General features: G+C 37.4%; 1 protein-coding gene across 7 annotated transcripts in view; it reads right to left on the bottom strand.

The window, feature by feature from the left end:
• The window catches only part of EML1 (EMAP like 1), a 131779-nt gene that overhangs the window by 5678 nt on the left and 99450 nt on the right, over positions 1 to 26651 (bottom strand). For all 7 annotated transcript variants that reach the window (XM_054198292.1, XM_054198287.1, XM_054198290.1 and 4 more), the window contains 15 exons: positions 26369 to 26498; positions 22014 to 22163; positions 19924 to 19993; positions 17940 to 18050; positions 15480 to 15575; positions 14816 to 14950; positions 13253 to 13352; positions 10768 to 10922; positions 9432 to 9557; positions 9037 to 9168; positions 5165 to 5232; positions 2989 to 3077; positions 2364 to 2461; positions 2146 to 2233; positions 1862 to 1957 (listed from right to left, as the gene is read on the bottom strand). In XM_054198292.1, the coding sequence (XP_054054267.1) occupies positions 1862 to 1957; positions 2146 to 2233; positions 2364 to 2461; positions 2989 to 3077; positions 5165 to 5232; positions 9037 to 9168; positions 9432 to 9557; positions 10768 to 10922; positions 13253 to 13352; positions 14816 to 14950; positions 15480 to 15575; positions 17940 to 18050; positions 19924 to 19993; positions 22014 to 22163; positions 26369 to 26498 (1644 nt within the window). The remainder of the gene's footprint in view (positions 1 to 1861; positions 1958 to 2145; positions 2234 to 2363; positions 2462 to 2988; positions 3078 to 5164; positions 5233 to 9036; positions 9169 to 9431; positions 9558 to 10767; positions 10923 to 13252; positions 13353 to 14815; positions 14951 to 15479; positions 15576 to 17939; positions 18051 to 19923; positions 19994 to 22013; positions 22164 to 26368; positions 26499 to 26651) is intronic.

The following is a 26651-nucleotide window of genomic DNA, read 5'->3' as shown; positions in this document are numbered from 1 at the left end:
CTGTCATTCCTACACAAGATGCATTCACATGCTCAGTAAATTCTTTCCAACTCCCCAGAATCAAATCTGGAAGAAACTCCCCTCCAGGCGCTTATCTATTTCCTGTATCAAGAGTTCTGAGATCTTACTGGTTAGCCACTGGATTGCAGTTCCTTTCCCAAAAGGCACTGGAATAGTTAAAATCTCACATCCTCAGCAATTCCCGTGGTTTGCCTGATTCTGGTAACTATTAAAAAAATTCCATTCATTTGATCTTTCTGGAAGGATGGGCAACAGCATAACCCTGGCACCATTAATGTTCTTTTTTTCACCTATAATTAGTAAGCATTATCTTTGTAACTTCCCAGTCTGAACCTAACTGTATAGCTATGAATCCTCGGTACATATGGCACCATGTTCTCTCCTTGTGCATTGCATATCCTTTCCGAGTAAGTTATATTCTTTTACTTTAAAATTCCATTCATTTGACGACCATCCTCACAACCTCTACGACATTACTACAACGAGCAGCTACTTTTATTTATTCCTCATTCTTGTTGCTTTAGCTTACAATAAACCAGTTCAGCATGGAGGACTGTAAGTATAAAAATGTATATGCATTTTCCACAAGTTCCCCATTGGGCCAGTAGATCATTTGGTTCCTCAGTCTGTCTCCAAAAGCTGATCTGCTGCAAGAGGGGAAAAAAAAACCCTCTCAGGTCTGACAATCCTCTCCTATGACTCTCTATGCACCAAAGGTAGCCCCATATTCTAATAGCACTATACTTTGCATGAATCCAAATTATAAAGTAAAGAATATTCACTTAAAGTATTTCTCATCTCAGAATATCTGACCCTGTGACGCTAAATGCAAAGACTTTGTAGCTCTGTAACTGTGTGCCGGGCATACTCAAATCCCAGGAATATCTTAATAGTTCTATGAGGGCCTCCATCCCTCATATGAGAAACACATTATCTCAGCCAGTCTTCTAGGATTTCCTCCTTTTACTAAATCTGCACGTTGTAGTGATACCCAAGCACTGCTTGTCAGTTAAACTGTACAAACTTTGAATGTGTCTTCCCAGCATATTGCTACTGCCATCCCATCTTTAGGCTCCAAAAGCATGTCCTTTCTGGCCGCCTTCAAACACATCACTTCTATTCTACTTGAAACATGAGTGAAAAATCTTCCTTGTTTACTGCTTACAGAGAACCAGACTCTTCTCTGAACTTCTACCATGGCTTCCTGTTTTATCTTGAGGACTCAAGAATTTGAAGCTTCTTGTACTCAGCTTTTGTAATGTCCTGTCTAGTTCTGCAGGCGTTGTGGAATGACTACAAAGCTTCAGAGTTCACTGGGGAAAACAGCTCCTTCTAAACTGGCACAAGAGACGTCCCATGGAAACAAACCACCCTGATTTTGTTTTCTTCTTGCCTTCCTTTCAGCTAATTTAATTGCTACACATTGTATCAAAATACATTATAAGTACTTAATGACGGAGACTGTCACCCATTTTGTGTTTGCACAGTAAATGGATTTGGCCCAGAAGCTGCCTAAATAAACAATAATTCCACAGAACTGGTACTTTAAATTAAAAATGACAAGAAGCAGCTCTAGTGTGACAGAAAGGGCAGTGTGTGATTTCTTCCTTGTCTCCCACTTACGCTGTAATTTAATATTTATACTTGAAGCTAGAAAGAATATTAAATCAGGGTCTTTCTGGATTGAAATAAGAGGACAGATTGTAATAAAAAAGGCACAACAGAAGTTCCGTTTTTTTCCCTGAAATATGTATAGACATGTTTCATAAGAAAAAGTTGGCAATCCAAGTGTTTGTTAATAACAAGAACGGTAAGAGCTTCTAAGAGGAAAGATACCTACCAAAAACATGGAATCCTAAAGTACAGGTGTAAGTGGCCCATTCTATATCTCTGGTTGTTTCAACACTCACAACTTGTTTACAAGCAGACGGGATCCCTACAAAAGAAAAATAAAACAACCCCACGATAACATTTTTATCTCTCAAATTGTATAGTTTTTTTGATTGCACCAGATGAATTAAAGCATATGGTCTATCTTGTCAGTTATATGGTCTCATTTAAATTTTAAATCTCTATGAGACTGCCTGAACTTTGCACAAAGGACTAAATACAATTCTTACTCACAGTATAAGATTTCATAGTCTCCTGAATTAGACACAAGATACTGCGAATTAACAGACCAATCCAGATGAGTAATGAAGCTGGAATGACCCTACAAGGAGAAAAATATTGTATTAACTGCACTAACAGCATCTCTCAGTGTGACACTAGTCACACACTGCTACAAAACAGACTTAAAGTTGTTAATATTGAACCTGGAGAAAAAAAAACAGGTTACTTACCGAACATTTCCCAATTCTAGTGTACTTTCTTCCATTTTCACTTACGCCATATATATAAATACAGTTGTCATGGGAACCTATTGCCAAGAAGTTTCCATCTATAAACACAAAAGCGAACAGTAATTATCCCTGTAAGAAAGAACCTAGGCTAATTTTGAAAATTTAGTGTGTCCCAGACAAGAGGAACTGTTCTTAAAGGCCTTGATCCTATAAAGTGGAAAAATAAAACTCTGTTTTTTCTTTTTCAGTTGCATATTGATTCCTGTTTCGAGATTACAAAACAGCAAGTTTATACAGCAAATATTGCTGTTAAAAACACACCCCACTTCTGGAAGCAGCTACAGTCCATTTAGGGCTAACCTGATTGCAACAACCTGCCCAGTTACGTCATCCTTGGGGTTTTTTTTCTTCCCAGTGAAACCGTATTGAACATGTGGGGGAGGGAAAAGAAAACTAGAGTTCAAGACACCACCCATTCGGTGTTGGCAATGTTTCACAGCGTATTTATTTTCAACTTCAGTATGGCAACTGGGGAATTATTTTAAAAGAAACCACCCCCAAATTTAATTAAAAAAAAAAATTCAAGGCTTTTTTTTTTTTAACCAGTAAATAAATGCTCTCAAACCTGGTGAGTAACGCATTACAGACAGCTGTTCATTTCCATCTGTGTGTACAGTGACCAAGTCTTTTGTTTCTGTGTCAAACACAAACCACCTGTTGTAAATACAGAAAGAGGCCAATAAATCATTCCATAAGGAATTTAAATCTACTGTAATCTTGACCAACTTTTCTTCTGTCAAAATAGCATAAGTTTTACACCCAGAAAAGAAAAACAGCAACTGCTACTGGGTTTGGTTTATTTTTACTTCAACACAAGGATAGTTTCTTTCCCATGATTTTTAACCAGAAAAATGATCAGACGTTGACCCTGATAACAATCTTCAGATTTTACTCTGTTTCATTATGTCAGGCATTAGAATAAAGCAAGCATTACATATAATGACCCTTCGCCTTTAATGACCCTCCTTCTATGCTATCCTGATGTTTAATTTATGCCTACATTAAATCATAGAGCAAAGGCAAACACACGCAAGAATCAGGACCATTCTCTTTTGATAGGATTAGCTTTATTTATTAATTTATTTTTAATTAATTTTTTAGATTTTAATAAATTTGATTTAATTAATTTTAATAACAAAAAAATTAATTTGTGGAAATGTGTAGAAAAGACAAAGATAAAATTTGCATTTCAATACTTGACTTTCAATCAAATTATTAAAGACAAAGTAAAGATTCCTCTCAAAGCTTCTCCTTTTGATTTACTTTACTTACTAAATACAGTAAATTTAGTAGCTAGAGTAAATCCTTTATGTAGGACTGATACACAATCCAAAATAATCCTGGCCCCAAACCTATAAGCATTCTATATATTCCCAGTTAAGTGGAACTGTTTGCAATACTAAGAGCAAAGTCTGCCCTCAAGTGACATTAAAGGAGAGGATGAAGTTACGGCAAAGGCGCTCCTTCCTCTTAATACAGGTTAAACGCAGGCTCTGCCCTTGACCCCACTATGTGACCAAGGGCTCAATCTGTCCTGTAAAATGGAGATACTTCTTTTCACCCCGTTTTTGTCTGTCTTGTTTGTGCCTTACACTCATCAGGCAGAACAAGTCTCTGAATATGCATTTTTACACTATGTCTAGCACCATGGAAGATTTGCCAATTTTTTGTTAAAGCCTCTCGTTGTCACTGCATCAGAGACAATAAACCACTTGCTAAATTTTCCAATGAGCAATTTTTTTCTATATGATTCCCTCTACACTGCCATACAAGCCTCTGAGAAGATCTCTGCACGCATCTGCAAAGTTAACTCATTATCTCAAACTCCTCCCTTAGTCTCTCCTTTGCCAAGATGGACGCAAAGATTTAACGTTTAGGTCACTGGTATGGTGACAGGACCTCCCACGCACGGTCTCACTGTTAAGCTAGACTTCCTCCCCTGTCCAAACCCATCTCCTTCCACTGATCTTAGATTGCTCCTCTCCCAGGGCTGAAACTAGCTCTTGGTTCTGTGTTCATGCAACACTCAGCAAACAGGGGGTACTGGCCCAAGACTAGGGTTTAGAATCATAGAATGCATTGGGTTGGAAGGGACCTTTAAAGGCCATCCATCCCAACGCCCCTGCAGTAAGCAGGGACATCTTCAACTAGATCAAGTTGCTCAGAGCCTCATCAAGCCTGGCCTTGAATGTCACCAGGGATGGGGCCTCCACCACCTCTCTGGGCAACTTGTTCCGGTGTCTCACCACCCTCATTGTAAAGAACTTCTTCCTAATGTCTAATCTAAATCTACCCTGCTCTAGTTTAAAGTCATTGCTCCTCGTCCTATCACTACATGCCCTTGCAAACAGCCCCTCCCCAGGTTTCCTGTAGGATCCCTTCAGGTACTGGAAGGGGCTATTATGTTTCCCCAGAGCCTTCCGTTCTCCAGGCTGAACAACCCCAACTCCCTCAGCCTGTCTTCCTAGGAGAGGTGCTGCAGCCCTTTGATCATCTTCGTAGCCCTCCTCTGGACCCTCTCCAAGAGGTCCATGTCCTTCTCGTGCTGAGGGTCCATGTCCCTCTTGTTTCTAGTCACTAAGGCAACACAAATGAATTTCACTCTGAAATTCAATAAATATCAATAGGGGATGAACGGGCGGCTTACATACATCTGTAAAACAAGAACATGAACTTGGATGTGAGCTGGAAAAATCACGTAGTGTCTGTTGGTGCCCAAGACGTAGTTCTGCGCATCTTACCTTCCGGTCAGCGTCCCCACTGCAACCACAGATGCTGAGGGATGAAAGCCTGAAGACTGTGCTGGATCCTAAAATGTATCAGAAGAAAAAACGCTTTTTTACCAGTCCAGGTTATAACAAAAACACAGTCCAATTACCTGCCTCAGGAATATAGCAAGTCTCTCTTGTTGGTCTTCTGTGGGGTTTTTTGTTTGCTTGGGTTTTTTTAACTATAAACTAGAGAGGAAAAAAAGATATCCGATAGACTTTTTTTTTCCCCTCTATACAAGGCCACTGTTTTCTTTTCTTCACTATCTAAAAATAACTTGGCAAGCGATTTCATAACAATAACATTAGCAAAAGCAGCTTCTCAGCAAATCACAAATAAGTAAGAGATAAAAATAACTTATTAAATTAGGGCTGACCTAAGAATTAAGTACCAAAGCTGCAGTTTACCTACTGTCTAAAGGACAAGCAAGTACCTTATTCAATAAAGGTGTGTATCACTTTGCATGGAGGGGTAAAGCCTAATTTCTACATGCACCAGCACCTTCCCCAGCACCTGCCAGTCGCAGCTTAGAGGGAGACTAAGGACATGAAGTGGGTTTCTTATTTTGATATGCAATTTTAAAACATTTTACTGTGTATAGCGTATTATTAAGGAGACAGGTAGAATTGCAGTGTTTTTCTTGCAATTTAAGTAAGCATTTTCTTTCTAGTACTTGTTCAGTTACAAAGAATGAGCTCCAGAGCTCTTCAGGTTATAGCAGAAAGTCACAAAATACTAGGCTTATTTTTTCTGGTAGCTGCCAAAAATAATTTTAAAATGTAAGCAAAAAAACCATCTAGTAACATCTCACAGAAATGCTTATGTTCTTGATTTTCTATATTCTAAAATAGTATCTCACTGTAGCCATTTTAGTAAACCTGTTCATATTTTTAGCAATTTGTAATTTAGCCGCTACCTGTAAGGGATATTCTCATTAATTTTAAACCAAAGACTAATTTAAAAGATGTCACTAACTCTAAAGAAATTTCAGAGAATTGTTAAGATGCAGGATTTCTATACTCATGTTCTAAACCACTATGGTAGTCCAGAAAGGAAAATTTACTAACCTTTTAAAGTATAATTTCATAGTAAATGCTAAAATATTCTCCTAAATAAATTGTAGGTTCAAACAGAGAATTTAATCTGAGCAGTAACTTGTAATCATAACTAGATTAAAAAGCTTTTACATAGATCTCTATGACAAAAAAATGGATAACATGGAATGATTTATTTACTGTAGATAATCAGTCACTCATTTATGAAAGTCTCAGACATTTCAAGTGGTTAATAAGAAGATTATTGTCAGGATTGATAATAGAAATCTTGTCTTAATGAAACGGTGTGCACTTGGAGGGGAAAAAAATAAATCTAAGTCTAGTTTAGTCGTTTAATACTGCTGTTGCCCTCAATGTTTTCAAAAGAATCCAGGTAAAGGAAGAAGTTTCTTAAACATTTCAATAGTAACAGTTTCATTAGAGAGTGTCTTATATTTGCAAAACCACAGCTAAATATTAATTGAAATTCACTTCAAGTCATAATCAGCTAAACTCCAGTTCTGTTTTTCAGAGGACACAAAGAATGAAACAGTGGACACTAGTCCTTTTTTGAGTTGATGATTACTTAAGTAACTTTGTTTCTGAGATAGCAGCTTATCTAATTAATAGATTTGTTCTTCTTCCCCATATTGTACTTATCTCCACTGATGACGTTTCACTATCAACCCAAACTTCTAAATGCTCTCTTCTTTAGACTGCAAGACAGCAAAGTGCCAAATTCTGCACTGCTCTTCATGACTATAGGCCCTCCTCAGTGTATTGCTCTTATAAGGAGAAATAAATCAGAAATACTAACTTCTTATTCTCCCAGTGTGTTGGAAAGTGTATGTGAGTATATAAAAACATACACCTGTATAGTGAGTAAAGGATCACATTAGTACCTGCAATTGAATTACGTGATGATATTTTCCTGACAAAAAAAAAGAAATTTATTACGAAAACATAAAAAATGGTACAAATAATTTTACTTCCACATCAGGATATTTATAGAAGACTTGCACAAAGACAGTCGTGCACCATTTCTAAATAACCAAATTAAGTCTTCACAAAAAACTACGATAAAGACCAGAAAGGCCTATGCATAAGTTTCCAGTTGTGTCATTGTCTGAGTTACTCTGAATTGCACGTGAAGGATTTCTGCAGCCTCGTGTGTTCGTGTTCCATACCTCACAGTACAGCACACTGCTACTGCTCTATTTCAAAACACAAAAAAAGCACTGGTTTCTCTTTTCTTAGAGAGTCTACCAAGGAAAATTTGGTTTATAACTGCTCACTGATTTTTAAAAATATGCTTTATTGTTGAAATTCATAGCCTAAACATGCTGGTATTTATTTGATCTTGCATTTTGGTATCTCAGGAGCAGTTCAAGAGATTTGCAAGCACACGAAGATTTTGGTGCATCTCAAGGTTTGACCATTCCCCATAGGCCCAAGCACAGCCCTCCTACAGACTGAAGGGGACAGAGCTTATTTTTAAGTCCCAATCGTATTAACGTATTTTAAACCCTAAAATGATCAGGAGGCAGGAAAATGCAACTATCTGCCTGCTTCTCAGGCCAAACCCCTAGTATTATTGATTTCCGTTCTTTTAGATTAAAAGAACTGCTGTTATTTGCCTTTCTTTTAATTTCTTATACTACAGGCCGATCCGCCTTTCTAACCGAGGCACTGAACTGCGAAAATACGGCTCCACCTCTGGGGCAGCGGGACTCTTAATTTGGCCTCTCCAATTAATTTAGAAGTCAACAAAAATACAGACCTTAGAACACACGTCCTTGGTTAGACAGAATAAATTCCAATTTCCACATTCACCAAGCAAGCAAGATGACACAAGTCATCTCTAAGCTGCTGGCTACAATTTTATCTGCAAACCTGTGTATTGGATGTATATCTACTCTAGGTGCTGGTTTCTTTTTCCTGAACTAATTTTTTAATTTTTCCACTGTACAGAGGAAAGATAAGAAAGACTGAGAAGTAACTTTTTTATTGTGACCAGTACATGTACCTCCAAAAAAGCATATTCTCATATGTATTAAAAAAATGTAAAGAGGGAGAAGACTGTTTGAAAAAAATGTGACAGTGGCATTTCAAAATAGAGAGATAAAAGCATTTTCGCTGCCTCTAGGAGTTAAGCCAATGTCTTTTTACGGGTAAATATTTAGAAAAGTGATCAAGTGTCAAAAAACCCTCAGATCCTAGTGATGCATGTAGACAACAAGATCACGTCACCACAAAGCCATTAGGAGTCTGCAGACGCACAACTCAGTGTCTAAGCACAGCATAAAACCCAGCCTCCACTCTGTATTCCTTCAGTCCCCAAACACCAACTTCCAAACCAGAGACAGGAAGTGACATTCTAAAAACCACATTTGTTTGTCAACAGGATGTATAGAAATACTAATAAATTATAGAAAATAAATGAAGAAGGCCAAAAAATGTCACCCAAAAAAAATATTTTCCTTCTGAATTCTGCCTGTGGTGCTTAGGATAGTGGTGGTAGTAGTAGTAATCCTGATCAGAACTACTTTTAAATGATAAATTCCTGGTAAAAAAATATAAATGTCAACAGCACTGTACACTTCTGCATGTTACAACATATCACCTAGGGTTTTAAATTCTTGTTTTTAAGAGTTTTACATCCATTTTCCGAAAGACAAATTTTACAACTCTGACATTTTTTTTCCTCAAGCTAATACTTTAAGGTATTTTTAATCAATAATCTTATGAAAAACCCAAATTACTTGACAAGTTCTATAAAAGGAGTAGAATTGTGTTTAATAAATTTATACCTCTATTATCTTGTTCCAGATCGGACAATGAGTGGTAGCATCCCAGAGGGTAATGTGTTTGTCATGTCCACAAGTGAAGAACTGAGGTTTAGAGGAATGGACTGCAAGTCCCCAAAGCTCATCAGTGTGACCCTACACAAGCAGAAATGTTTCTTGACAAGAAGGACAGTACCATCAAAACTAAACATGCTTAAACAGGATTAAAATGACCAAACTATATATTAAAGCATTACAAAAGTAGATGGGCTTAGACAGATGCATATTTATAATGTTATTTATTGCCAAAAGTACTGTAGTAATAAATAAAATAAATGCATATTTAAGAAACTTAAGTTTAAGCAATACCTTTACTGCTATTATATACTTAGGAACGTTCTTGTAAAGCAACAGCTTACCTGGGTAATTGGGAAAAAGTCTCCTGATAGTGTGCCCTGTAGGACGAAGTTTCTAGTGGTTCCTATTAATACAACGTCCCCTTTTCCCTCTGCTACTGTTCTTATTGGACCAAACTGCTCTGGAATCTGTGGTCACAACAGACAAACAGAGAAGTCAGACAATTTTTCAATTTTTAAAGACATATGGCCTAGCAAATGCATTTTAATAAGTGTTGCATAGAGAAGAAATTAAATGGATGAATATATATGCCTGACTTTCAAAAGTTTATATCAACTTGCATCAGTTTGGTAACTGTTTTTATAACACTAGAAGAAAAGATATCCTTATCTACAGCACACTCCGTTTGTACAGATAAACTAAGTATTTCAACAAACAGAAAAGGTTCCTTCATGCTGTGTTAACTTGATCATATTTTAATTGCCGCTGTGATGTCAGACTAAGCATTTCTACTCTGAGATAGCGTCAGGCTTTGTATCGCTAGTACTTCCTTGCAAGGAATGTTGCTTTAATTGCAGCCTACGTTCTGAAAGAGTCAGTGCAAGTCTCCAATATAAAGTTCAAGAGAAGATGTAAAATTTAAAATACGAAGGAATACCACTGTATGAACAAATAAAAGAAAAAGAAGGACGCCACAGTTAGAAACAGCACAACAAGCGTGTAACTTGTGCTGTGGTAAAAACCAAATTACCAAAACAGACATACCATTCCAGTTGCATATACATTTGCAACATTTAATAATATATAGTAGAGTTGAAACCCTTCCTCAGAGTTTTATGCTGATTGTTCTTGTACATTCAGTCTGTAAACAGTCATGTAGTTTTGTCCAAACAAATTCTGCTTTAAGCTTTTAAGTTTCTACATAGCAACTAAATTAATTTTTGGAAATTCTTTTTTAAAAAAATGCAAAACCCGACAGTACTCAAGAAATTAATGAAAAATTGTAAGTACTAAAACCCCCAAAACCCCTCACATCATTTTGGAAAAGAGGAAAGTAGAAAAACATTTTAATATTGTAATACTCTGAAACGAAAACGACCTCACATTATTATTTGCAAAGAAAGGAAGAAATAAAATGGAAAAGTACGAATAGATGATTTGTTTTCCAATTACAATAGATCTTAAAAAGGAAATATTATGTTAATGAATAGGCTATCACAGGAATGACCTAATGATTCAAATTTTATTACATTTTACCATTGATTTGCTTTCCCACAGAATACACATCCATAAGAAAAAAAATGATTTAAAAAGCTCCGTTCAGAAGACAGCAAAAACTTCATTTTGGATAGCAGAGTCATTTCAAGTAAGGTTTTCACCTTTCATCTTACACCTCACCTCAGTTTTGTGAAGTTTTTGGTAATTTCCATTCCAAGAGATCAGCTTTCGGTCTTTTCCACCTCCTGACACCAGCGTGCCATCTCTCAGCATACACAGCGCAAATATTCCACCCTCATGGGCCCCCTGAACTGCGTGGCTTATTCTGTTGGTACCTAGATAGATCGGAGAAAAGATATTACTACTGAAACACTCAGCTTAACAGCTGAGCTTAAAAGCTTAATAGCTTTTTCCCTCATTTTTTTTTCTCCATTTCTCTACCTACCAAGGATTGTATTTAAACAATGATAATGGCGGGCATGGAGTGTTGCACAAAAATGCTCAGACCCACAGAGGAGACTGATTTAGTACATCTTAAGAACGTATTCCCCCCCCAACTCAAAAATTAAAAGTATACATGCTCACACTGTCCAGTTCAAACACAAAGTAAAATAGGTTCATTTAAACCTTTCATGGGGGCTTAAGCCAAACTGTTTGACATCACATTTGTCCTGCAGTAGCACTACACACCTTATCAACAAAGAAACCATAATCCAGTCACTTGTTATCCTCCAAGGATATTCTCCAGCCTCCAGACACCAGATTTGCACCAAAACCTGGCTAAGCTAGAGCTCTTTGTACATCTGGCAGAAGGTGCCAAATCACTCTCCAAAAGAGCCTGTACCTCTTTATTGACGAACTTGGCTTGTTCGAGTACCTTCTCAGACTCAAAACACCTTCTAACCGACTACATTGGATTAAATATCTCTAATGTGATGAGACATTACTACCGGCTTGGGCGGTCAGAGAGCTTTCTGCAGGGTTGGCACTAGATGGGGACAAGGACTGTGATGGTTTAGTGATGGTTTTTATCAGTGTTAGGTTGATGGTTGGACTAGATGATCTGAAAGGTCCCCTCCAACCTAGGCAATTCTATGATTCTATGATTACTAGGGATTCTATTACTGAAATGTGCATTTTGCATCAAAGCTTGGCTAACTTTAGCACAAGCGAGGATCTGATGCAAGTTAGGAAGAAACCACTGCTTTTTCCTTTATAAATCCCATGTGCTTCTACCCACATCTATGGATATAATGTGTCAGTTACAAGTGATTTCTATTAAGAGAAGTTTTTTTAAGGGTGCTCCAAACTGGTGGAAGCAGCCCTTGCTTGAACACACAGCTTTGAGTCAAAAGTAGTAAAGACACAGAAAGTAGGCTGTACTAAGATAGAAAAAACAAGAACAGCATTTTTGACCGTCCCAAAAAACTGGCAGAGATGAGGAGATCTTGCGGTACACAAACAATTCCCTTTCAGTCCTGGGAGAGAGGACAGAAGAGGCTGCTTGCAGTCAAGGCAGAAATTAGTCTACCAGCACAAAGGCAAACTGGTCCCCAAGCACCGCACTGACCCTGCTGTACCAGGAGCTGCCAAGATCACCTTTCTCTGCTGGTAGTCCCAAATAACAACCAAGAACAAGGAGGAGATAGGACTATGCAATTTCTAAACTCCATTTGGAAGGAAAAGTGTTCAAGAGCCTTGCTGTAAACTACCATAGGAAAAAGAAAAGGGGAAATAAGAGGAGCTGAGTTACAAACACCATATCCACCCCCTTCCTCAACAGTAGTGTATTGGTCAAAAGCACAAGGAGATACCTGGCTGATAGTCCTTGGATGAAAAGAAGTCTACAAAACCAGCTCAGTAAGGCTCAACTGTGTAACTGATTCACCATGTTGTTTCACGGGTCTTATATCTTTTGAGTATCTTGGGAGAAGGCACTGAGTAAATAAGAAGCAGCCGTCATCCATATCCCTTCTTCCTTTACTAATAAGGTCTCCTTTAGGGGATTCTCCTTATTCCTATGCACGGCATCTCACACACTAAGTAAATACTTAGGATGTTGTTGCTCTCTGCCTTCTGGCAGGCATTGCCTTCTGCTGCCCCGCCCCCCAAAAAAGTCTTTTCTTAAGTAGAAAACGCTTTTTAAGAAGTTTCTCCTATCCATCTGTTCTTTTGAAATAAAGCTGAGGAATTCAATTAGATCTGCATACATTTTAGCTTGACTTCCTAGAAAAACAAATAAAGCGATTTGTTGTGTTTTTAAAAGTGTATGTCAATAGGCATAACTTTTGCAAACACTACAGAGCGACAGTATAGGAGACTGGAGATCGATTACATTAACAGTGTTTCTTACTGTCACGTTGATTAAGGAAAAGAACTCTTCCTGCCATTCCTTCCATCAGTAGAAGCCATACGTGCTGGCATAGCTCTATGATTAAACATATGACCACAGGGAACACCTTCTATAGAACTTTGTGCTCTAACAGTCAGGTATATGTTCTTTAGATGCTCATACAGGAGAATCCAGACATAATTTGCTGGCTTGGTCTTGGCAAAGAACTCAAGATAAACAAAATTTATTCTTCTTAAAATGAGAATACAGTCATGTAAAAAATTCAGAGTCTTTTATAATAAAATTTCACTATTAATTTCAAGCTTGTCTTACCTTTCCCCCAAACCAAAATGTTTCCACTTGAGTCTCCTGTAATAGTATCACCATTTGCAGAAAAGGTCACACACAGGACAAACTTTGGCTTCTCTTGTTTCTGCATGGTTACGAAAAACACACACTCACAGCAACACACAACCCATTCATTTTAACTGTACGCATTTGAGTAATTTAGTTTAGTCTTATAGGGTTCCATTATTGTTTAAATGTCTACACAGGAGATAAACATGTTCCTACAGTCTAAACAGTTAATCTGTGCAAGGGCAAAAGATGCATCAGCTGAGGTTGGCGGCCTAATCCTGCACCCTTTAATTACGAGTTGCAGATAGAACGAGTGAGAAGGCCTGCCAACTTTTAACATAAGACCAGGAATGCTCCGAGATAAACCCAATCCTCCAACTCCCCCATAATCCCAAAGGCTTTAAGTATTTAGAAATGGCTGCAGATGCAAACAAGCTTTATTACTGCAATTTTTAACTCCAAAGTTTCTAAGAGAAAAGTATTACTCGAGAGTTTCGCTGCAGTGTAAGAATTAAGGAATCATCTCTTGAAAGAATCCTAAGGTTCAGTAATGGAGACGTTGCTTTGAAACCCTATACATTTAAAACACTCACAGCAACAAAAAAGTGAAATATTTAAGGGGACAAAAAAAAAATCACTAGCTAGTATCTTCCAAGGACATTATTTACAATGTTTGTTGACTACCAGTATGTATGGCCTCTTTCTCCCTCAAACTACAAATGTTCTCAATGAGGGCCACCACACTTTCCCATTTGCAACAACCAGCGAGAATAATAGAGGCAGAAATCTGCCCAAGTAGTTTAGAAGTTAAAAATGACTGAAAAATACAATGTAACAAAGTTTAAATGCATTATTTCAGCATCACCTCCTGATTTCACACAAAGTCTATAAATTGACATTGCAAAAGAGTTGTTTTGACTATACTTGCAAGCCATGGCTCCACAAGCAGTTAACTGGGCCCTACTAGAATTATCTGCAGTCACCGCAGACCCTCCGTTGTGCATGCAACTGCTGTAGAGCTTAGTCTACATTTAAGAACAAATCAAGACCTTGAAATGAAAATAGTATTTACCAAATAGTGGCCAGCTCAATCTGTTTTTGAATTACATATGCGTGTCTATCTGAGCAGAACAGAGGAGAAGAGAAGAATGTTCATATTCACATCATTTATGGGATTTTGCAAGTCTTTCCTCTGACAAAATAAAAAACCCTAGGATATATGACTCTCTACATTATTTTTCACCCAGAGTACACGTAGAGAGTTTTATGGTAATTTTATTTGAGGAGGGGTAGCATAAGGAATATAGGAAAAAGAATGCAAGGAACAAAATGGTAACTGCATTACTAGACTCCATTGTGGAAGTTTTACCCATGGAAAAATTCTGTGTCATACCATGAATGTTACCTGAGTTTCTGCAAAATTTCAAGTTTAATAATGATCAGTTGTTTTGATTTACTCGAACCTTATTAACCTTTACTTCTGTACGACAGTACCATTACTATAAACTACTACAAAATTAAGGAAATATTTTATTTTACCTCAAATAATCCTTGCTTTTTAATAAGGGAATTCCCTTCCAGTGTCCAAAAAGAAAGGTGTGATTTTCCACAAGTAACTATTATATTTGTATCAGTAGGGTGAAAATCTGCAGCAAATATAGCCTCATTAGAGCACTTGGAAGGAAAAAAGAAAAACATTGTATCAAAATTTAAAATTCAAAGAAAACAAAACAATATGAAATGGTTCTCTAGTTAGATAAACTGATCAACTCCTTAGATAAGCAAAATTCTGAGCTATTAATTTATTAACATTGTCCGGAATACTTTGGCAGAATACTTTTGAGGTCAAAAGATTTTATGTTTTTTGTAAGTTAGTATCAAAAGTTATCCTTCAAAACTGTGTCAGATAATGACAAGTTCTACACAAAAGATTAGTTTAAGACGTTTCATTTCTGCACGTACTCCTATCATCGCTGCCTAGACTTTTCCAATCAATTCTAGAATGACAACAATAGCAAAATTAAAAATAAAAAAGCGCCATTGGGATAATATCAACAGAGACAAAACATTCTCTTTCTTCATGTTCTCTGCCTTTTATAAAGTGAAAGTGTTAAAAGGCACAAAAAGTTAAATAAAGACATTTTATGACAAGAAATCCAGATTTACAGACCAGCAAGTAGTGCAAGATATCTTAGTACCACACCTTGACATCTGCCAGCTTTTCTTCTTTCTGCCAGTCCCACACAGAAAGTACGTGGTCGTTTGAGTCATCCACGGAGCACAGGCTGCTTCCTCCATTCTGAAGCAAAACATGGAAAATAGTACTGCATCCCCCAACCAATATTAGAAACATACAAATACACGTGCAAAACAATTAAATATTTCTGTGTAGAAGAAAGTGAAATATTTACACTTTACCTGTTGTACTTTTAAGTTATCCCATAGTTATCCATGAAATATGGTAATTCATTGTATCATTAAAAAATAGGGCTCAAAAGGGATCTAGAAGAGGAACTCTTGCAAACTGCAGACAAGCAGACTTTGTCAGGAATGAGGCAGGTATCTCTCCTTATACAGTGATTGAAATTCCCAAGGCAAACTACACATCACTATCTATGCTATTAAGAAAGTTTTTCCTCATAATTATACTGAGTTTCTTTCTTTACAATTTAAGCCAATTAATTCTTGTCAGACCTGCCATGGACACGCGGAACAATTTTACTCTTCATATAGGAATAATGGATCAAAATCAGAGAACGTAGTAAGAAATTAGGAAACAACTTATTCCTGGCAGGTGTCTTTTTTATAGTTATGTCTTCTATCAGTCTTCCTAATCTTAACGACCCTAATTTCTTTAGTCTTTCTTCATGTATCGTATTTCCCAGATCTCCAGTCAGTAGCCATTTTTCTGATGTGTGAATCCAAAGCCTGGATGAGGAGCTCCAAGTGAGACTCCACCTGAGCTGGGGGGAACTGACTGACATCTGTCTCACTAGTGATGGCCACTGCTGTACAATCATCAGGTCTTTTTCCAAACAGCAGCCATCTGGAAGGTAGGTTTTGGACCATTTTTTCCAATCTTTGGTGTTCATTCCTAGACACGTGTCTCTAGTGGAATAAACTACCAAGTAATGTCTAATTGCTTCCCAACCCATCCAAATACAATTTTTGTATCCTGTTGCTCCTGGCATCAGCTGTATTAGCTTTGACTGCAGATGAGCTTGCTGGAACAGCCTGAGCCTGTTGTTCCACAAGCACTCCTTTGGCACCAATGCTGACAAAAACAATCCTTTCTCTGCCACCCCGAGCTCAGCCGCTTGTTCCTACCTCGTGATCGGAGCCACCACAAGTGTCTGGACTATCACAGAGTGAGCCTGTTTGGGGAATGGATCCAATTTGGGGGCAGAAAAAGGCCCAAGCAAACTCCATTTCATTTTGCATATATAAAAGGTTGCTTGGTTGTTTTCCTGATGAATCAGGCCCCTAATACACATCTCAAGCACAACTGTGCCAACACAACTCAAGAGGTGGGACAGAGATGGGACTAAGTAGCCTGAAGAGAGGGCTGTCTAAAGTGAGATAAGCAGTACTGCTATGGGATGGGAGGTGATGCTCAAAACAGGCCAAGCTACGACTGTGACATCACAGCACAAAGCAAACATATTGAACGTTTTCTTATGGCATCTGCCAATAGCAATCCTCTGTTATTGAGTACATATTTCTTACTACAGTGAGATATGTACAGAGTATTTGCTTGCTATTTGCTGTTGTTTATCTTTCAAAGGTCATCTTGACCTGTGTGGTCTTTCACCTTTGTATTCTTAACCAGCTCTACCAATTCACTCTTTTCTACTTTCTATAAAATACTGTCACCAACAGATTTCACGTACTCCTGGAAACTTTCACTGAAGAACGCTTTGCCTATGGAATACACCTCTTTAAAAATGCTGCCGAGACAACCAGACAGCACCGCATACACTGCTTATGGATTCTGTTCTACACAGAGGGTTTCTAGATTTGTGTGTGTCAGGTTACAAACTCACATTTTTATATGGGACTTGCATGCCACCTGTGTCATCTTTTTTTTTACCTCCCTGATAGATGAGTTCGAAGGATGGTGCCAAGAGGCTAACAACAGGATTCTAATTCTTTGCAATCCTTTATCTGTATCCTTCGCTGCTTTCAAGCGAAAGATTTTGCTTCTCCTATGGGAACTCTAATTTTTTAAATCCAAACCAGAGGTACAGGCCATTGTAAAGTCTTTCTTTAGTCATTCTTTGACACAGTGTAGGAGGTTAAAAGCTGCTGCGAGAATAACTGTTTTTATCCAGGGAGAAGCACAATGGGATGACCAAAAAGAAGAAGTAAGGATACTAAATTTTTGAGAACACAAGTACTTCTGCCACTGCTTGTCGCTGAAGAAATCAATTGCATTTTATGGAATGCATAAGGTAGACCGCCGAGACTGCTGAGATACCGCTAATCTTCGTAAAGAAATAAACTGTTGTAAACAACTGGCCTGCAAACTTTCCTCCTCTAAAGAGGAAGCTGAGAGAAAAGACAGCTCAGTAGTTTGTTTTGCTCAAGAAAGCTAAATTTCAAAAGACTTCAAAGACCTGTTGAGCAAACATTCTTAATACAACTATTCATTTACTTTACTTACAGATTTAGAAAAAGCAATGCAAGTAACAGCTCGGTCAAAAAACCCCATTCCGATGACATGCAGTGTATTCAGAGTTACAGAATCCCAGACTCGCACGTGTGGTGGCAATTGCTGTAAAATAGACACAAAAAAACCAGCTGAAACCATGGTGGAAAAAAACCCATTGGGATTTTAAAAAATGAGAATACATCAAAAAACTAACATTTTACCACAATTTAAGGTACAAAAATTATCAGAACTTCTCTAGAGTCATCCATGTAAGCACAGATACTCTAAAAATGATTTGCTGATTAACGTGCTTAGGACCAACATCTGGGACTGACTATCCAGAGTGCACAGCACGTCAAGTTTCACTGATCTCCGTTAGTTCACTAAAGTTAACGGGCACCGAGCCATTCTTCATTAAGTGAAAACTGTTGATGACCTTGAGACATGGGCCTTACTGGTAGGTCTAGAATCATCAGTTACACTGTAGCAACCAAGATAATTCTGGTCAATCTCAAACAGCAAGTGCAACACAAAGATTAAGAATTTCTAAAAAGTTAATTAATTTCAGTGTCATAAAAATGGCCGTAGAAAAGAACTGTACGACTGTAATCAGAACTAGATTTCTTCTTGTACGTGAAATTCAAGGTATACATAATGGCTCAAGATCAACTCCTTACGAAAGTTCAGTGGTTCCCGCTCCCTCCCCTCTTGCCTTTGACTTCTGCACCACAGCCAGGCCCAGGCAGGCTGAACCTCGGGGAGACAGAAATGCTTCTCAAATCCACTAGAGGGCAACCCCAGGAAGTACTTGCTCATTAAGTTTTACTTGAAAAACAGGAGTTTAACACAGGATCATCAACCTTTGCAGGAAAACAACAAATGCCGTGTTTTACTTCCTTTCCCCCCCTCGCCCCTTCCCTTTTAAATGAAACAAACATGCTTTATTACAATATCAGGGGGAAAAAAGCAGCAGACATCAGTCTTTCTTGCTCATAAATAGTGAAATTGCCTTTTAGCATAAACAATATATTAAAAAAAATAATCTAGGCTACCCCAGCACCTCAGTTATATAAATGGCTTTATATAAGCTTACTTATATACTGCATTCCCCTCAAACATCAAACCTTTAGATTTTATTTCCCAAATACATTGGCAAGTAATTGTATTTATGATTTATGAAAATAAATACCACAAATTTCTCCAACACACAATAAAAATTAATAGTTTATGTTACTCAACTAGGTCATCTTTACATAAACCTGTATTGCATAACTGGGATTTCATTTACTTAAAGTAGTTATCATATGGATAATTTATTTTTATCCTAAATTTCTTCTTTGACATCCACCAAAAAGTCTGGCTGTGACATCAGCTGCACACTCTGCTGAGTAACTTTCTCCTCATGCTTTTCTTGCCTCTGCTTGTACCCATTCTTTCTCACTTGTCTTAGCTCTTTGGAGCCACGTTCATCTTACTCCGTTCAAATAAATTCCTAGCCTACAGCTAAGCTTTACGATAAAACAGGTAACAATAGAGAGAAAAATATTCTTGCCTAGATGATGGCAAGAGTAATTTTTTTTTTTTTTCAGCAAATAACCCAAAGCCATTCTTATTTGGTAGTTGTGGTCAGAAATGAAGTGGTATAGTGTAAAAGTTAATCTCCGCTGCTTCTCCTCCCTTTCCCCACATCCCTCTGCTCTCTCAGGTCTCCTCATCCTTCCACGTCTCTTTTGGAGACCAGCTCCAAATTTACCTTCTGGTCAACCAGTCTGGGTAAGTAATGGGAAACCACTGACCAATCTTGATAATGGAACTGGGTAACTTTGATATTATGCCATAGGAACTCTAAATTAAGTTTGCTTCTCTTCAGTCCTGAAATGTAAGGCCAATTTAAGGCCAATTTAACTGCAACATGGAAAGAATATAGCATGTATCTTCTGGATAGCATATTCTTGTGGAATACAATCAATTGTATGTCAGCAAAAGGGTCACTCACTTTTCCATCCTTGGATGTCCCTGCAACTTGACCTGTTGCTATAGTGATCCTATCAGGATGGACAGCCAGGCTAAAGAAAAGAAAGAGAGGCCAAACTTGAAGCCATTTATTACCTATTTCATTAAACTTTTACTTAAGCCTGTAATAAATAGCCTTATTTTAGTCATATGAAACACACAGCATACACGTAAACATTTAAAAAATATAAAACCAGAACTGAAAAAATAATTCTCGCGCTCTTTTATTAGAAAAAATATTCCCTTGTGAACAAGGTAGTTATTTGCTTATGCCCTAATATGCCCTAATACTGTATCAAACAAGCCTCTGTCTAACTTGTCGGGATTCATCTCACCTAGATTTAAAGTGATTGCAGTCTATAAGGAGTTTACAATTTGCACTAGTTATCTAACTTCAGATAGCTCTAATGGGAGGTTGTAGAGACCTGGTCAGTACAGTCAATGCTGTCTAGCAACAATCCTCCAGAGCAAATGTTTGTGCATCCACTCCAACACCGCTCTTCAGACTGCACTGACCAGATATTCAGTGACTCTTATAGTCTCTATAAGAGATACCAACTTCTCCCTAATATTTTTCAAAAGGTTAACAAAGTCCTTTAGTAAGCAAGAATTATGATACAGAAAACTGGAATTGAATGGTGTGATTTCGAAAATTAAAACTGAGATTTTTGAAACCTTAATGAACATTAACTAATGTCTCCAAGAAATGAAACAACCTAAACTTTGTATTAAATCCTGGAGTACAGTCTACTTCTGCCCTAAATCCTCTCTTAATTCTTTTTTCACTGCAGCTGCTTTGCATACACTTGTAGAGGCAAATTGCCCTGCAAAACGAACTATGGCAATAATTCATTCATCTTTACAATGCAGAAAAGTATCCTCTTTCTAAGAAACCTGAAAGCTTTGAAATATCTAGAGTCAGAACATTTGAAAGAAAGGAATGAGATGGAACAAGTCCAAGTTAAAAATCTCCTTGTAAAAAAACAAGATTATACAAATAACTCAATTTTATGAAACATGCTCAAAATGCAACCAGATTTGGTTATCAGGCCTATTTTGGGCTTTCAAGGGCAACAGGTGTTTCATAATACTTAATCTAAAGAAGGGACGTCAGACTCGTTTCATACATTAGGGCCCATCAGATAATCTGGGTGCTCTTTTTCAGCTACACTCAGCAAGCAGACAGATACCCTCAAGATAAACCATATGTTTATTTAGATGTAAATTTAATGATACTGGTATTTCGTGACACCTAGTATCCCCTAAGCTTGAACACAGCTAAATCACTTTGAAGCCTGAGCTGGCGTGCCTGCACGGCAGCAGACAAACCAAGCTGCTCAGGACTAGCCTACAGGATATCTGCCATGACGTAGATATGCCTGAAGATACCAGGAAGACCGCAGATGAGATTAAAACTGTTTTGTTGGTTAGATTGAGCCTACGGACCCAGGTGAAGATGAATAATTCCATCCTACTTAAAAAGGGGAAGGAGAAGAGTCTAAAGAAGTTGTTAATTTTAAATCATCCTAAAAACAGCAACAAAAATTAGTAGATCTATAGATTAAGTCAGATTTCTATTTTTCCGTATTCTCAATGTTAAAAGTATATTAATTATGGAAAATAAATTTTCTCAAGTAAATACAAGGAGGAATTGTTAGCAGCTTAGAGAATCGAGCAGGAACTTGGAGAACATCAACAGAGCAATTGCATATAGACACATCCAAACGAGGTGGCACAGCACATACGGCAGCACAGACTTCAAGGCAGGTTTCACAAGGAAACTCAGGCCCTGTTAGGGACATATTTAGATATCCTTAGGTCTGTGCCACCACATCCTGACACCAGTTGCTTCGTGTGCTGACTACATAGAGCTATAACAGACATTTGACATCCTCACCATGACTACAGTCAGACCTTTATTTGATTGTGCAAATGCATCATCAGGCATAAGGACCCAATTTATGCAGGACCTAGAAGTTAAATCACTTGAATTTTCAAAAATACATTAAAAGAACAAAACATCACCTCCCATATACTGTTTTATGAAGAAAAAAGAAGGATTAGGTGACTTACCACTTCACATCATCATTATGACCGGTGTAATGTCTCTGAAGTTGCTCTTCAACATTGAATAACACAACTACAGATGCGATGAAATATACAGTTTCGCCCGTTGGAAGAAGATAGAGATTACTGCGACAGTCCCGACCCCTATATCCATAGCTAGCATGTTGGTCAAGCTGCAATAACATTATCTACCGATTAAGAGTGTTACAAATGAGGAAAAACAAAATAGCTTTTCTGCCCCTATATTTCCTGAAATCATCATCTCTTGGCTTGAGCACAGCTTTGTCACTTGGCATCCTTCAGAACTCCCTCCCTTACTACTGTGGAGAGCTAAAGTGCTTCACAGACTGTGAGTTATTGAAAATCTGTATGTCCTACAGAAAATACATGGTAAAGATGACTGGAATTTGTAGAAAAACTACCCCTTTAGCATCCTCTGGAATTTGCTAAATGCCAGACTAAACAAAGGCAATATTAATTTTTTCCCAAGTGTATTTACTATTTACACTGCTTGACTAATTAAAATAAAAATTTAGACTTGATGGAAACGCTAATAAGTCATCCAGTACATCTCCCTGCATTACATTAGGATTGATTGCATTACCCTGTGTGCAGGTTGATTGATTTCATTATTCTGGGCATTACCAGCCAGATGGATATGAGACCGTAAAAGGGTTACGTCATCCGTTCCAATTTATTTTTGTAGTATTTAAAAGGCAGAGGCCCAGATTCTGATGCTAGTCATATCAACAGTAATCTAAAATTAATCCAATGAAATAACTGGAATTAATCCAGAAATAATCTCATTTACGCTGAATGTTAATTCAACCAAATTATGTAGTTTTATTCTTCTGAAGAGTCATTAGGGACTACAACTATTTTGGCTTTCCTTTTTTTATGGGAACAGAGAGAAACAGCATTAGCAGAATCTTGGCAAAACAGAAGTACATTCTAATTCAGTCAATATGGAGAAACTGGCTGTGATAAATATATGGAGAGGTACTGAAATCCCAATTATACAATATTAAAAAGATACTTGTGCACTATTCTCTGAGTCAATGATAACCCAGTCAAACTAAAATACTCAATATTAACATTATCCAAGAAGGACTATAGTCCTTTTACTTCTAAAATAGGAATTTAAGTAACAGCTTGCTGATTTTTTTTTTCTCATAAATGCAACAGAAGTAGCCAAGCATCAAAAAGTGCATTCAAAAATACAACTTTGGACTCCCAAACTGAAATATTTCAGCCAAAATTCCTTCAAGTTTGAGATATTTAAATTTGAAGACATGAAAACAACCAATATCATCAAATTCGAAAGCATTTACTATGAATTTTGAATCTGTCTGTAAAGGTTAGAGTTCCTCCTCTAGATTGCAGGACAATGCTTTATTTGTTAAAAATTATTTTTCTCTGTAAGGCCAGATACCATTACCAACTGAGGCCAACATAAAATTTCCCTAGTTCAACAATATATAATAGTTTATCATGAACTAGCAGTTAAATTTAGCATAAGGAATTGAACCTTTTAAAAAAGTTAAGTAAAAACGTTACACAGACATTCATAAGGAACAAATCTCTGTGCATAAAAATAGCTATTAAATGGGAAAGATTGCATTCTTTAGGGAAAATCTCCTTTCTTTACGATTCTTCCTGTGAGGAACAATGCCGCATTCAACCCTCAGCATGATTGCTGTTGTCAAACACTCCGTTTCTTTCTATCAGCCTTTTTTCTCAGATGTAAACTCCTGGGGTTGACCTCTCCTTCTCCTCACGGTTTCCCACACTCGGATTCGGTGGCTTCAACTTGGATTTGGTGAGTTGGCACTTCAGGGAATGTTATCTTGACCTTTTCTTTTCATTTGGCCTGCGGCCTTTGTTTCAAACCTCCCACTTGCCAAAGGAGCCGGTCTCAAACGGATCCGTGCAGACCACAGCTCCCACCCTGATGTCCCCAGTGTGTGTGTGTGTGGGGGGGCTTTACCACCTCTGCTCCAGCCCTCCCTCACACTTCATCACTCAGCATTTTCTGTTTCGTCACATCTGAATAAATCTGGTATGGTCTGAACCTTTTTCAGCTTACCCAGATAACTGCTAACATAAATATAAAACCCCTTTATGGTTCAGGTACACCCTGAAATCTACACGCATCAGGTTTGTTTTTTTTTTTTCCTCTTTCTGTTTCTCCTCATAGTCTGCTTTGCCCTTTCCATTTGTCCATTTCACCTCTGCTATCTGGTTTCTCTATCCCTCTCCTTGCATTATGAAGCATTTCTGGCTGTAATCCCACAGCCAGGCTGATTTGTCCACTACAAAGACGTTTTCTTCTCCTACTCCGCTCCTGCCACACTCCAAGCAAACAGCTCAGCTCCTCCAGCTTCACTGGAATGAACCCCTGCAATATTTCTTGGGTTTCTGCTATCTTTGTCTTTCTCCTTAAATTATTTTAAGCTCCTGTCCCCAGCTTTTCTCCCCAGCATTAAAGTCGGCAAATTGGGCTCAGGGTCGGTTTTGGTTTGGGGTTTTTTTTTTTTTTATTTTATTTTTTGTTGGTGTGGATTTTTTTGTTTGGTTGGTTGGTTGGTTTGTTTTTTTAAGCCTTGTGTATACCCAGTCATTGGTGTGACTTTTCAGTATGGATACGATGATTGGGTTTAACAGCAAAAAAATTAAAATCTGAAAAATAAATTAGCACGGTATTTTTGGAAAAATATGTTTCCTCCTCAGTAACCATTCAGTTAGCTAGACCGTTTTTATTAATTCATACCGTTTCTATTCATAGACAACCTTTATATATAGGATTCTGCTTGGTATACAGACACACACCTGGAAGGACATATGGATATTCAAACTAAAAATAATACTCCATCTGGCAAATACTCAGCCATTTAAGTAAGCATAAGTGAGAAATAACGAGACTGAAATCATGACCTACTCTAATTATCATTTCTTATAATAGTCTGAAATATTAACTTCAGCTTCCACCTACACACTGCTAATGACAAGCAATTTTGCTTTGTGGTTGCATGTTTTGTTGTTTCAGCATCCAAACACTTTCTCCTGTATCATCCTTAGGCCCCTTACAAGTGTAAAAAGACATCGTTCAATTCTGTTGTGATATATGGTGAGAGCCTGTACAACAATTAAACAGTAAAATGCTGCAAGCAGCATTTATCACTCTAATCTCAGCTGTTTTATGAATTCTGTGGATTTTTTTGTTTTTGTTTTTTAACTCATTTTCAGTTATTTTGGTATGCATTATCTATGCAGTTCCAGCAGAGTGAGGTAGAACCCACAGGCTCAGCTGCAATAGGAATAATAAGAATGGTTACTAAATCTGTCATTAATCTCTTGTGAATACAATGGGACTTTTGGAAAGTCTCTGTGTGCATTCTGAAACCACATGCAGTTCTATTTATACAACTTTGAAAAAGACTATATGCAGCCTGTCTTCTATTTTATGAAGACAAAGCAACTTCCTACTTGCACTGTTTGGGACCCAAAGAAAAAGTTGTCTTCTTAAAATAGAAAACCTTATGAAGACTTCATCTCTCTAAAGATAGTGGATATTACAAATAGACTCAGATCTTGTTGTGTTTATATTTTATCTTGAATCATCTATTAAATATACTAAGGTTATACAAAAGTGAAATGTCATTTCTTTTTTCAATAAAGAATATTTTCTCATTATATTTAAAAGCGAAATATGAAAATTTCTGTATGTAATGGAACACTGATCTCTTTCAAGTTAGAATTCTCTAATTATGCCCGCTCACAGAAGTCAGTGGAAAATTCTGGTTGTTCACTATTTATGGTTCTTGAACACAGTTTAAGTTCAAACATTATTTTATATACAATATCTTATGAATTTTATTGCTAAGCACCTGTCAGTTACAAAGAGCTATTCAATTCAGGTCTTTTTCAAATACTGAAGTTGATTATAGCATCCTCTAAAGGACAATGGCGCACATTAAACACAGTTTAAAATGATAAACAACTTCTGAGAATCAGCAAAAAACCCTGAGCTTCTTTTATGCATACTATAATTAATAATCACAGCTCACTACATTCTTACAATATGCGTAGTTTAATCTCTAGCTAATTAGCATCCTTCGGACTTAACCTTCAGGCAACATTTAAGCAAAATCTGTCTTAAGCTGCCACCCTGTACTTCACAAGGTGCAGAACAGCAGCCTCAAGAAATTAACATCTATATCAATGGAGCGTCGCTTCACTAATGAAACAAACCCTATGAACAAAGATCTCTAATTTCGCTATACTTCAGCTCAAAAAATGATTTAAAACAAATCACTAAGAAGTGATTGCTTTCCAGTAGTCCTCTAGCACAGAAAGGATACACCCATTCCAGTTTAAGTCTCTTGGCTGGTAGTTCTACTTTTGCTTCCAAATTGTAAGATTCCACTTGCTCTTTGGGCATGTACATGGTAACAGGACGTCCACGAAGAAACATTTTTACGTATCCTTCCTCTACAAAAGGTCAGAAACGTTTAGCGTTACACAAAAACACCATCAGTGGAGAACTCCAGTGCTCCTCCATCCCTTCCCACTAAACAGTTTGGTGCGTTACAATTACAGAACGACATGCAATCTCAAACTTAGAAATCAAGCAGGTTTGGTTTT

The sequence above is a fragment of the Rissa tridactyla genome, chromosome 4 (genome assembly GCF_028500815.1).
Source record: "Rissa tridactyla isolate bRisTri1 chromosome 4, bRisTri1.patW.cur.20221130, whole genome shotgun sequence".
Classification (NCBI taxonomy): domain Eukaryota; kingdom Metazoa; phylum Chordata; class Aves; order Charadriiformes; family Laridae; genus Rissa; species Rissa tridactyla.
This window is presented reverse-complemented; position numbering and strand designations above follow the sequence as displayed.